The following is an 11352-nucleotide window of genomic DNA, read 5'->3' as shown; positions in this document are numbered from 1 at the left end:
GTTCAATTTAGGAGACATTTCCAGGAAAAATGATAAAGAAAGGTATAGAATTTGCTTGACAGCTAACTAATATTTGATAACTAGTTCAACAATTTTGTGTGTAATGACTCAAGCAATGAAAGTAAGACTATTAGTTTTATTGAGAACGACTATTCAGCATCCATAAGTATAATTAATTTTGACTGACATGACATAAGCAAATGGAAATGTCAAAAAACAGAAGAGAAATGTATGAAAGCAACTGATACATGTCCAAAATCATTTGCAGTTTGTTCAGAGAAAGGAGAAATTGCTGGAGATGTGCACAAATGTGCAGGAGATGTGCACAAATGACTAAATGTTGTGGAGGTTGAAGTAATAGTTATGAGAATTATAATTCTGATCTGAGAAATGCACCAAAGCGACTGAGAAAAGCTGTAATGTAAGGTTCAGGGTCCACATAAATGTAGCCATGATGACTATTCGTTCCTGAGACGCCCTTCAGGAAGACACAGCTTGGTCAAAGTGCAGGGAGTAGGCATGGGTGGCTGCAGATGGCATGGCACAACTGCAGAGACCGGCAGAGGGCAGGATGCAGTACTGCTGAGGGTAGTGGGCATGTGATGGGTGTGGTAGGGGGAGCAGGCGAGAGTGGTTGCCAGGAGGGGGAGATGTTCTCAGCTGCGGGCTGGAGTGCTGACCCAGCGCTGCCGGCCTGCAGATGACCATCAGTGCAGAGGGAAGTGGAACCTATGAATAACGCAGGAGAGGTGGAGTTACCTTGAGGCAGGACCAGCAGCGCACAACTGTCTCGTCATCCTTGTGCACCAGGAAGTGTTGTGAGCCCACACTGCACTGGCAACAATCCATGAATGGTGCTGTGGGAGGTGCAAACCCTGCACCGTCCGCCCACCAGCTGGCATCGTCCTCACTCTCGTCGCCGGCGATACCATATGGATCAACAGGGAGGCTTCGCAGCAGCACACATTATTACATTTTACTGCGAGATTAACTTGCTGGATGACTAGTCAATTTCTGGTAATTCTTGATATTTTAGTGTAGCCAACCGATTTAACTGACACTGCCATTTGAATTGTGAATATTGATTTTTTTTCCCACTCTGTCATAATGAGCAATGTTATTCACTGTGATGTGTTTAGGTAAGAGATAATGAACACTGCGTTCATATGTCAAAATTTATGTGAAATATTTATACAATTATTACAATTTATACAATTTTTATGCAATTTGTGCATTTGTGTTGACTCCTCTGGGCCACCGTAGCTCCAGGTTTTAGAAATAATCTCCCTTATGGTTCCATAATAAAAGCAAACATACATTATTCATACTTTGCTTTGTACTTTGAAAGAGCTACTATTCATGTTTTCAGCAAACTCCATTTAGTGTTTTAATTCAAATTATACATATTCCTATTCACTAGTGTGAAGTGCATGTTTTACATTGTAAAATAAATAGTATACTAGTATATAAATAATAGTGCTGGATGATCATCTGCTTCTTCTCTTGATGTTCTTCCGCCAAGGAGTTGAACTGTGCCAATGGTTGCATGTCTTTTCTTGCCTACTCATACTCCTTTGATTGACAGGTCTTGGAAGTGGGACACAGGTGTGGAACAGCCATAACCATTATAAATGATCTAGTGCCCCTGGCCTATCAGGTGGTGCCATATCCTTGTTTGTCTGCCCTACTCATGTGTATCATTATAATAATACTAATTTAGTCCCTTATATAACTCATGTGCTTCCTTCCTGCATTGAAGTTCATCTGTTATTTGATGCACTTTTCCTATTGAGTTCAGATTTCACCTGCATAGAAATATGTTTTGGCCATTGTGCCCTTTTTTTTCTTGTTTTACATTAAATTCCTTTATCTTCACAGTGACATGCACTTGGGCTTCTTGTCTGGTGTGAGAACAGTTCCAGATCTACTTTAATCAGGCTTAGGGGTTTAATAACAGCCAAACAATCAGTGTGTCATGTAGAAACCAAAGTGTGCTGTGAATGAAATATATGATAATAAGAACTACAGTCAAACCTGACTCGTATTACAGTCAGAACTGAAACCACTGAATTATGTTAATCAAGAGATGTCCTGAGAGGAAGTATACAATCAGTGTATACATATTTTTTAGTAGAGCATACTAGATTTCCCTGGATCTTTTGCATACTGTAAAATGCACATGACATTTTCTAATGAATGATTCCTATTGAGCACATTGAAAATACATTTGAGTAAAAGGAAATGAATATTAGTTAATGCCCCCAAATTTGCCCCAAATATTCATCACTATTTGTTCTGAGCTTTAACAGCACAAAGTCCCCAAACCAGCCTTCCACAAATCATCACCACCTCAAAGTGCATTTCATTGTTTTTGGATCAATCGTTGTCACAAGAGATTCAGCAGACAATGTGACTAATAATAATAACAACCTAAGCTAACCAACAATCAGAGTGGCTCTATGAGACCATCATGCTTCTCCCTACTTATTCCACCTCTGTTAGTAAATCAGTACTTTGTGCTGTGTGTGTGTGTGTTTGTGTGTAAAGCCTTTATTAAAAGCTGTCTATGGCAAACAGCTTATTTGTAAGGGTTTTTGAGTGGGTGTGTTAACTGAGCTTTAGAAACACAGCTGACCAGACACAACTGAATAGAACAGCTTCTTGAAGATTCACTTAAAATGTTGATGTTTCTTTGGTCCTGCTACCTCTTGCTCTCTATCTTTCCTTCAACTTCAGTAAGGATTCATAGAAGAGATGGTGTAGAAGAAGATCACATCTGTTTAAAAGGATGACATATTGGTGCAATGGCAGTCATTAACAGGTGATCTGTGCATTGCCTGTTTATTGTTTAATTTAATTTGAAAATTAATGACTAATTAATTTGGTCAATTTGGTAGATGGTCAATCTACATTGTACCAATATACATTTACAGTAACAAATCGTAGTAACAAATGTTAGTTCAATATTTTTAAAAGTCATAAAAAGGCACATTATTCACTTAACATTTTATTTGGGTTTCTTCAGTTTAAATGTGTTTTAATTGCGTGTACTCAGCAAATATAAAATGGAGTTCAATAGTTGCTTAATTTCAGTCCCCCCACTCGTTGTTACACAAGGCCACCTAATGAGCAGAAAAAGGAATAGACTATTAATACCTCACCCATAATTTATCTTTACCTGAACAACTATACAGAATGGCTGATGCTGCAATAATTTACTCACCACAGTCATAGAGAATATTTATTTTGTGAATGTCTGTTGCACTGGGCCCATCTCTCTGGCCAATATGTATGTTAGGGTCCTGTTTGGGTATAATGGTTGGCTCACCATCCTCTGAGAAGGCATATCTGGATCAAGCCCCCAGACATATGAATTTATAAGATGCGTCTTTCTTCCTTACGAAAGGTTATAACTGAAATCTCCACTTACTTTCCATAGTGCATGATGGAGCTGTAGTCATATGCAGTATTCAGGTTGTTTGTTTTGTGCTTCTGGAAATTGTGTCGTTGGCCTGTAACAAGTCCAATGAAATTAAGCAATGGTCCTTATGTTTTCTGTTAAATGATTCAATAAGAAACAAACCTCGGGGCATGGATGTAACCATCAGAGCAAATAACAGACAAACTGACCTTGTATGATATTTTCCCAGAGTATAGTTACATGGTAGTCCCGGTCGGAGCGTGACTGTTCATGGACAAATCCCAAGGCATGCATGAACTCGTGGGAAGCCACTCCGGACCACATGCAGTTGGGGCTCTGCAGGGAGAGGGTCTGCGCTCCTCCAGTCATTCCTAGAAATGACCAGCAGCTATGGGAATCACAAATGCGTAAAAGACAAATTCAGTTGACACATTGGTTGAATGTTCCTTGGAAAAAGTGAGATTAGGAACATTTTTATTTAACCACATATTGAAAGTTTGTATTCTTTTTTTGTTGTTTTGGAATTCATGGTTTGCACACATCCATTACAGGAGTACTTGCAGAATGACACAGATTTTGGATCTGCTCCTATAACAATTTCCACAATCTGATCATCAGGGTTAAGAGATCCTCTTCCTGACTGAATAGAGTTGTTTATTGTCAACATTAATTTCTTGACAATACATGAGGAATGGATTTAAGGACTGGATTTATGTTTTAAAAAGGCAAACTCACCCGAGTTTGGGTTGGATGTCCACATAGTTGGCCTCATGTGTGCGAGGAACAAATTTGATACAGGTTACAGAAGCAATATCCAGCATTCCGGTCTCGATTGTGATGCGGTCCATATCATCTGCCATGAAGGTCATATAAATATTCAGGGATTAATAAAAACCAGACAGAATGCATGGACTAACTCACTCAGAGGATATCAGAGTAAGAGCAGCATAAAAATTCTTACTGTACTGTGAGGAAATAATGTAAGGCAGATAAACAAATCCATCCACTGATTTTGGCCACCGGCAGTTGCTCCCTGGGCAGCTAATGGCACTACGCAAGTGTGACCTTGCAATGTCACCATCTTTCAGTGAAACACCCATGACACTCTTTACTCCTATGAAAGAAGTAAGAAGAGACCAGTGCTTGTTTCCTTTCTACTCAGGTGTACATGTGTAGTGAATATTTTGCACCCAAGAACGTACTCTTATTTGCAAGAAGGATCTGGTCCATGGCATTCATTTCATCTGGATGTATTTTCTTTCCTTTAAAAACAAGACCCCCTCTAATAATTTTCCAGAAGTGTGTGTGCATTGTGCATTGACTAAATATTTGTTGAACATGCCTGAGCTATAAAAATAAACTTTTTTTTACCTGAATATGTTCTTTTTAACCTGAGCCTTGATTCATCTACAGCAGATGAATTCTGGAAAGGACAGTCACTAAACAGTATTACCAGTTTTGTATTTGTGTTTTTATCATCACTATAACGACATTGTAAAGTCACATTATAAAACATTAAGGGTCAATTTCCCCTTCATGGATTCAGTCTAGTCCTACATTAAAAGTTTTTTTTTTTAAAGAGGAATTTCATTAAATAGGAATAGGCTTAATCAAAGAAATAGGTAGATGACCATAAATGTTCTGAGAGCTTTTAGAACTGTAGAACAGTTTACCTGAACCGGTAGTGACCATGTCTCCAAAATCACCATTCCGAGAGTGATTCCCACACAGATCTCTGAGAAGAGCATCGCTGAGCATCTCTGAAGGGGAATAATCTCGATCTGGAGACACAGAGCAGATTTTATACTACCCTCATATCCTCCCTGTGCCTGAATCAGCACTGCTACCTCAACAATTACAGGTTTCTAGGCATATATAATATTATCTAAATACATAACAGAACCACCCAGAAGCAAACCATGTAATTAGAAATTTTAGCATTCAGCATTTTATGACAGTTGTCATTTGACAGAACAATTTTATATATTGTCCAATACATGACAGTAACTTTTGTTTTGTTCTGTGCAAAACTGATTTTCTAGCACTGTTATTTATTTAAAATGTTTTGTAATAGTATATTACTTATTTTACATCTCTGAATTTATTGTTACAATATTACAACAATTAGATCTATTGCTGACTGTATATACATTTGATAAAAGAAAAAGTTTATGTTTCAAGCATGTATGCCTGTTTCGTGATTGTCATTGTGATACACTGCAATACGGTGCACACAACGAAATGTGTCCTCTACTTTTAATCCATCACTCTTAGTGAACAGTGGGAAGCCATGACAGGGGCCCGGGGAGCAGTGTGTGGGGGGGTGCTGCTTTGCTCAGTGGCACCTTAGTGGCACCTTGGCGGATCTGGATTCAAACAGGCAACCTTCTGATTATGGGGCCGCTTCCATAACTGCTAGGCCACCACTGCCCCAGAAAGAAAACCGGATTATTTGTCAGAAATGTAAACTAAATGTACCTGAAAATTTAACAACAATACATTAATGAAACAAATAAATAAATGTATTTATATTTTATTTCTTGTAAAAATTAGCATATATGACATTGTACACATTATTAAATCTTCAAAAATCACAGACTTGTCAAATTACTCCATTATGAAATTACATAACAAAAACAAGACCATAACAAGAATAAATGCAAATGTTTCAGATTTAAATATTGATCACAGCTAATATTATTGTCCATTTGTGTGTGAATTCCAATAATAACATTTTCTTGGTGGTTGTAAATTAACTACAGTTGTAAATTTTATTAATTTTAAAAATGTCCAAGCTACTTGGGCCAGATCTCTGACCCATCTCAATATTCCAGCTTCGCTTTGGAACAATAGTAGGCTGGCCATCTTTAGAATATGCATACCTGAAATAAAATATAATTCAATATCAGAACTATAAATATGGCATATAAATGAAAATATTAGTCAGAGGTTTTAAACACTTTTTGTACTGGTTTGTTCAATCTTGGCATACTTTCCAAAATGCATGACAGAGCTGTAGTCATATGGGGTATCCATGTTGTTTGTCTTGAACTTTTCAAAATATCTCATGCGATCTGTAAACAAAGCACACATAGCAAAAGCACTTGTTAGAAGTTACATTCACATCTTTAGTTGTGGCTCTCTGTAGCTCATAAAGTTCTTTTACCTCTCCAGATGTTTGACCACATCACTGTGACATACTTATCACGGTCAGCACGGGACTGTTCATGCAAAAATCCCAGGGCGTGCATGAGCTCATGAGACACCACGCTAAACCACATGCAGTCTGGAGTCTGGAGTGAGATGGTTTGTCTTCCACCACGTACCCCAAGATAGGACCAGCATCTATAGCAAAGTGAGTGCATGTACCAAGCTACATTTAATATGTCTAATTTAATTCACTTATATGTCTTCAATGGAGACAGAGATGGTTGTAGCATCCTCATATACCCATTGATTAAATGTGATTGCATGATTAAATCTTATTTAAACTGAGAGACAAACCCAGATTTAGGTTGTAAGTCCAGGTAGTCTCTTTGATGGGTCCTGGGTACAAAGCGCACACAAGTGTCATTCTCAATGAGCTGCATGCCTTTCTTAATGGTTCTCCTGTCAACATTATCTTTAAGGGAAAGAGGTTGAAAGCAACGTTTAGTTCATTACAAACATTTTTAAAAGAAATTAATTTCCTACGTTGAACATTTTATAAAGTGATCACTTACTGTATTCATGAGAGAGAGTGTAAGCTATGTACACATGTCCATCTACAGATTTAGACCACAAACAGCTCCTTGCAAAGCAACTCTTCGAACCAACCATGTTTGAAACAGCAATGTCTCCTTCCCTGAAACTTGTCACATCAACTACAAAAAAACACACAAAAAGGTCACTTTAATCCTTCTACTAAGTGGGACTTTTTTTATTTCTTACCTTGATATTCATTAGCCTCAATAATTTGATCCATTGCTGTCATTTCACTAACTATGTGGTCACCTAAGAGTATCAAAAAGAAAACTTGAACCATCAATAACGATTAACCATTTGATTGGTGAAGGATATGGTCAAGGGCAACACTTTTACCTGAAAATGTCCTCTTCAACCTTTTGCTCCCATGGATTATTGCGAAATTCTGAGCCCAGTTTAGGGCTCCCATGCACAACAACATCACAACTAACTCCATCTTCCTTCTGCAGGTGATCATCTGCTGTCTTATATAAGGTAAAGAGTGGGTGTGTATGTGTTTTCTTGGGTATTTTTATCACTAGAAAATGTGAATACTATTCACAGCTTGTAGGCATACCTGGCCATTAGCAGTCAGACACCACGTGTACTTGAAATACAGACATAGCAATTAGTAGAATTGCATGTTGCTTATCTGAATGGTTCTTGCTTCAGCATCAGCATAGCAGTGTAGTCTTACAAAATGCTACTGCCCTAGCTAGGTAACCTTAATCTTTCACACTCAGATTTGGACAGACTAATATTTCCATTGGTTCTTTTTTTATTTTTCCTTTTTTAAACTGGGGATGCCCATGACAGTGTGTTTCTTGGTGTGTTTCAGCTCCTGAACTTCCCAGCCATATAAGCCTTGCCTTTCTTCAGTTTCTGTTCTCTTGTCCGCTATGTCTTACCAGTGTTGTGCATAAAAAGGGTGGTAGTAGCCTAGTGGGTAACACACTCGCCTATGAACCAGAAGACCCAGGTTCAAACCCCACTTACTACCATGGTGACCCTGAGCAAGACACTTAACCCTAAATTGCTCCAGGGGGGACTCTCCCTGTAACAACTGATTGTAAGTCAGTCTGGATAAGGGCATCTGATAAAAGCTGTAAATGTAATGTAATGTAAATGTAAAAAGCATTTCACTGCATATGATACCGTGTATGACTATGTATGTGACAAATAACATTTTAATTAGGAATTAATTATTGTGTGCAACATAGACCACCCTTCTGGTTCTGATTTCCGGCCTCGTGCCATCTGTTTTTTCTTTATTAAAATTCTATTTTGTGCAAGTGTGCCTCCTGCCTCATCTTCTACAGCATGACAAACTGAATTTGGTGACCCCTGAAATAATACCTTTACCAGATTCCTCTGAATGTTGCGTTGTTTCAGCAATATGTGAAATTTTTAAAGAAATATGTGTACATAAAAGGAACATTTTTTAATTCTTTTAGCAGTGCAGTTTCCTATGTTAATTTTTACATTTACATTTATGTATTTATCAGATGCCCTTATCCAGAGCGACTTACAATCAGTAGTTACAGGGACAGTCCCCCTGGAGCAATTTAGGGTTAAGTGTCTTGCTCAGGGACACAATGGTAGTAAGCAGGATTTGAACCTGGGTCTTCTGGTGCATAGGGCGTCTGATAAATGCTGTAAATGTAAATATAATTAACATTTGCTATGCTAATGTTAATTATAACATTGCATAATATCTTGTGTCTGTATTGGTGCCACCAATTTGTGTGTGTATTCACTCACACAGAGATTAGTAAGCTTTATTTAGCATATACACAGAAATATACACTTTCACAGTTTTTAGAAGTATACCTATTTTAGAAGTATACCTTTCTGTCTACATTTTCTGTTTTTCTCAAGTTTGGACCCTTTTAAAGGAATTTTGCTTGCTGTAACAAGGAAGCCATTTTGTGGATGAACAAGGTGAGTTGTTTTCTCTATTCAAATACTACTAATTAGAAACTGCTAGAAAATTTGTAGTTTGAAACATGCATTTGAATCTGTCTAAATTATGAGGTCGTCTTAAGTGAACAGTGAGCATTTGATACTTGCAGCACTGTGTTTTTAGAGTACCTCTCTAATTCTCTACATACAGTTTTGCAAAAGTAATGTAGAATTCAAATTATTTCAATGAAGGTTTGAAAAAGTAAATACCCACTACTAGTTTTTGCACTACTACTTTGCACTACTAGTTTTGTTTAAAGCCGCTTTAAAATGCTTTGGAAATGCGAGTAATCCTCTGCCATCTGCGAGAAGAGCACAGTTTTTTAAACATTACAGGCTAACATGGAACTTATGCAATAACTAAGCCCTTTCCTTTCTTGCATCAGGAATCACATTTGCTCTTAGACGAGAGGCGGTTGTAAAGGATGAGCCTGACATCAGCCAGATGATCCAACCCTGGCCAGCTCTTTTCACTGAAAGCCAGGTTTGTGAATGTGTCCTTTAATTTTTTTTATAAATAACTCTGCCTGAATATCAAAACTGAGCAAATTTTAACAGCGTTGTTGGTAGAAATCTTAAAGAAGAGTTCTTTGGTGTCTTGATGGGTTGTGTCCAAGTTTGATGGAAATTTCAAGAGGAAGACAGGTCGGATAGGAAAGCAATTAGCTGACCTGCTACAACACACAACGGTGGGTTGATATTTCTCTTTTCTTCTTGGTAAGTTCAATACATAAACTTGTTCTCCTGCCTTCCCTTGTGGTATTTCTCTATATGGACAAATAAAGATATATTTCCTTTGTTCTACATTCAAGTGTGTTTTATACCTCTTTGCAGAGCACAGAGCCAACAGCCATTAGATGCCTTGTCCTGAGAGGACTTCCAATCATTCTTAGAGATGACACATCCATGTTCTTCAAGAGCAGTTCAGTGAGTAAAATATTCAAATATCAAATTGTGTAATATACCACCTACTGTCACAACATGTAGACGCCTATATATAAATAGCTTGCACACAAAATAGCTTGTTTACAGTGTCTAAAATAAAATCACATTTAATTGATAGTGCTTCTTGTCCATCGTTGTATTTGTCTCTTCTGGAAAGGTAGGATCTAGATTTTGTTTACTGTCTATTTGTAAGCTCAGCTGTAGGACTGTGTAGAAGTATCAATTGTTTGGTGTGTATTTGAAAGGTAGATTGTGTTTTAAGCAGCACCAAGTGATTGGCATCATTATCATACTCAGCTGGTCAATCACTGATAGTTTCGGATTCCCTGAGGTGTAAATTAGGGGGCTGGACTTAGGGATTTATAGGGAAGGTCACTCCGCAGCAGCTGTCAAATTCAAACCTGGCATCTTTCCTTAAACCTCCATTTAGCCTTTTTCTTCACAGTAACCATGTGTCTGAAAACTATTCCAGTAACCATCTCCTACAGGCCCAGGAAAATGTACTCACGCTGCAGAGGCTCTGTTACAAACAACCTCATCTACCCCACCCTGTCATCTACTTCTCAAACAAGTGTGGTAGGTGGGCTCTGGAACTGTCAATCCGCTGTTAAAAAAGCTGGTCTCACCATTGTCCACTCCCTAAACTTCCTGGCACTAACAGAGACCTGGATATCCCCACAGAACACGGCTACACCTGCTGCCCTCTCTTCTGCCTACACGTTCTCCCACACTCCTAGAAAAACTGGGAGAGGAGGGGGTACTGGCCTTTTAATATCAAGAAATTGGTCCTTCACACCAATGCCCCTGACACATCTTAACATCTCATCTTTCGAATTCCATGCAGTTTCAGTTTCTTCTCCTGTGAACAGCATTCTCATAGTCTTGTATCGCCCTCCAGGGCCACTTGGGCACTTTATAGATGAATTGGACACTCTCCTCAGCATTTTCTCTTTAGAAACCCCCCTAACTCTCCTTGGTGACTTCAACCTTCCATCAGCCCAGCTCCAATCATCCTGCCTTCTTCCCCTTCTCCACTTTTTTTCCTTGACCAACAGCAAAATCTCTCCCACACACAAGGGAGGGAATGTCCTGGACCTGGTCTTCAGTCGTCCTTCTCCAACTTCTGACCTTTCTTCCACTCCCCTTCACATCTCTGACCACCAATTCCTGACCTTCACACTCACTGTACCTACAAGATCCACAACTGTCCCCCATCCATCCTTCATTAGACACAACCTTCACACTGTCTCACCTTCATCTGTATCTTCCTGAATTCTTTCACATCTCCCAACCTCTGAATC

General features: G+C 38.6%; 2 protein-coding genes across 4 annotated transcripts; both read right to left on the bottom strand.

Annotated features, from left to right (window-relative positions):
• Positions 1–351: 351 nt before the first annotated feature.
• On the bottom strand, positions 352–5176 carry hce2l1 (high choriolytic enzyme 2-like 1). 3 transcript variants are annotated; one of them, XM_028991164.1, is made up of 9 exons: positions 5095–5176; positions 4793–4844; positions 4624–4683; positions 4383–4535; positions 4157–4274; positions 3631–3809; positions 3431–3512; positions 3224–3348; positions 352–729 (listed from the first exon to the last, which is right to left on the bottom strand). In XM_028991164.1, the coding sequence occupies exons 1-9, from the start codon at positions 5167–5169 to the stop codon at positions 500–502; spliced, it is 1074 nt and encodes a 357-aa protein (XP_028846997.1). In that variant the 5' UTR covers positions 5170–5176; the 3' UTR covers positions 352–499. The 3 variants fall into 3 exon arrangements, with proteins under 3 accessions (XP_028846997.1, XP_028846999.1, XP_028846998.1); XM_028991166.1 differs by lacking the exon at positions 352–729 and adding an exon at positions 2534–3122; XM_028991165.1 differs by lacking the exon at positions 352–729 and adding an exon at positions 2534–2776.
• Positions 5177–5938: 762 nt separating this feature from the next.
• hce2l2 (high choriolytic enzyme 2-like 2) lies at positions 5939–7590 on the bottom strand. The gene is made up of 7 exons (XM_028991167.1): positions 7502–7590; positions 7352–7414; positions 7144–7284; positions 6926–7043; positions 6588–6766; positions 6414–6495; positions 5939–6303 (listed from the first exon to the last, which is right to left on the bottom strand). The coding sequence occupies exons 1-7, from the start codon at positions 7584–7586 to the stop codon at positions 6174–6176; spliced, it is 798 nt and encodes a 265-aa protein (XP_028847000.1). The 5' UTR covers positions 7587–7590; the 3' UTR covers positions 5939–6173.
• Between the last annotated feature and the right edge of the window lie 3762 nt (positions 7591–11352).

This window comes from Denticeps clupeoides, chromosome 9, assembly GCF_900700375.1.
Source record: "Denticeps clupeoides chromosome 9, fDenClu1.1, whole genome shotgun sequence".
Taxonomy (NCBI): domain Eukaryota; kingdom Metazoa; phylum Chordata; class Actinopteri; order Clupeiformes; family Denticipitidae; genus Denticeps; species Denticeps clupeoides.
The sequence above is the reverse complement of the archived record's forward strand: the minus strand, read 5'-3'. Positions and strand labels throughout refer to the sequence as shown.

Bases quoted from the DNA above. Each gene is read 5' to 3' on its own strand.
- hce2l2 (XM_028991167.1), bottom strand. From the start codon at position 7,586: ATGTTGTTGTGCATGGGAGCCCTAAACTGGGCTCAGAATTTCGCAATA. The intron at 6,767-6,925 runs GTTTGTCTCTCA...ACTTTGCTATAG, and splicing joins GACTTACAACCTAAATCTGG to ATGCTGGTCCTATCTTGGGG. The intron at 6,496-6,587 runs GTAAAAGAACTT...CTTTGTTTACAG, and splicing joins GTGGTCAAACATCTGGAGAG to ATCGCATGAGATATTTTGAA.
- hce2l1 (XM_028991164.1), bottom strand. From the start codon at position 5,169: ATGCTCTTCTCAGAGATCTGTGTGGGAATCACTCTCGGAATGGTGATT. The intron at 3,810-4,156 runs GTGAGTTTGCCT...TGATTCCCATAG, and splicing joins GACATCCAACCCAAACTCGG to CTGCTGGTCATTTCTAGGAA. The intron at 730-3,223 runs GTGAGTAAATTA...CGTTATTCATAG, and splicing joins AAATATTCTCTATGACTGTG to GTTCCACTTCCCTCTGCACT.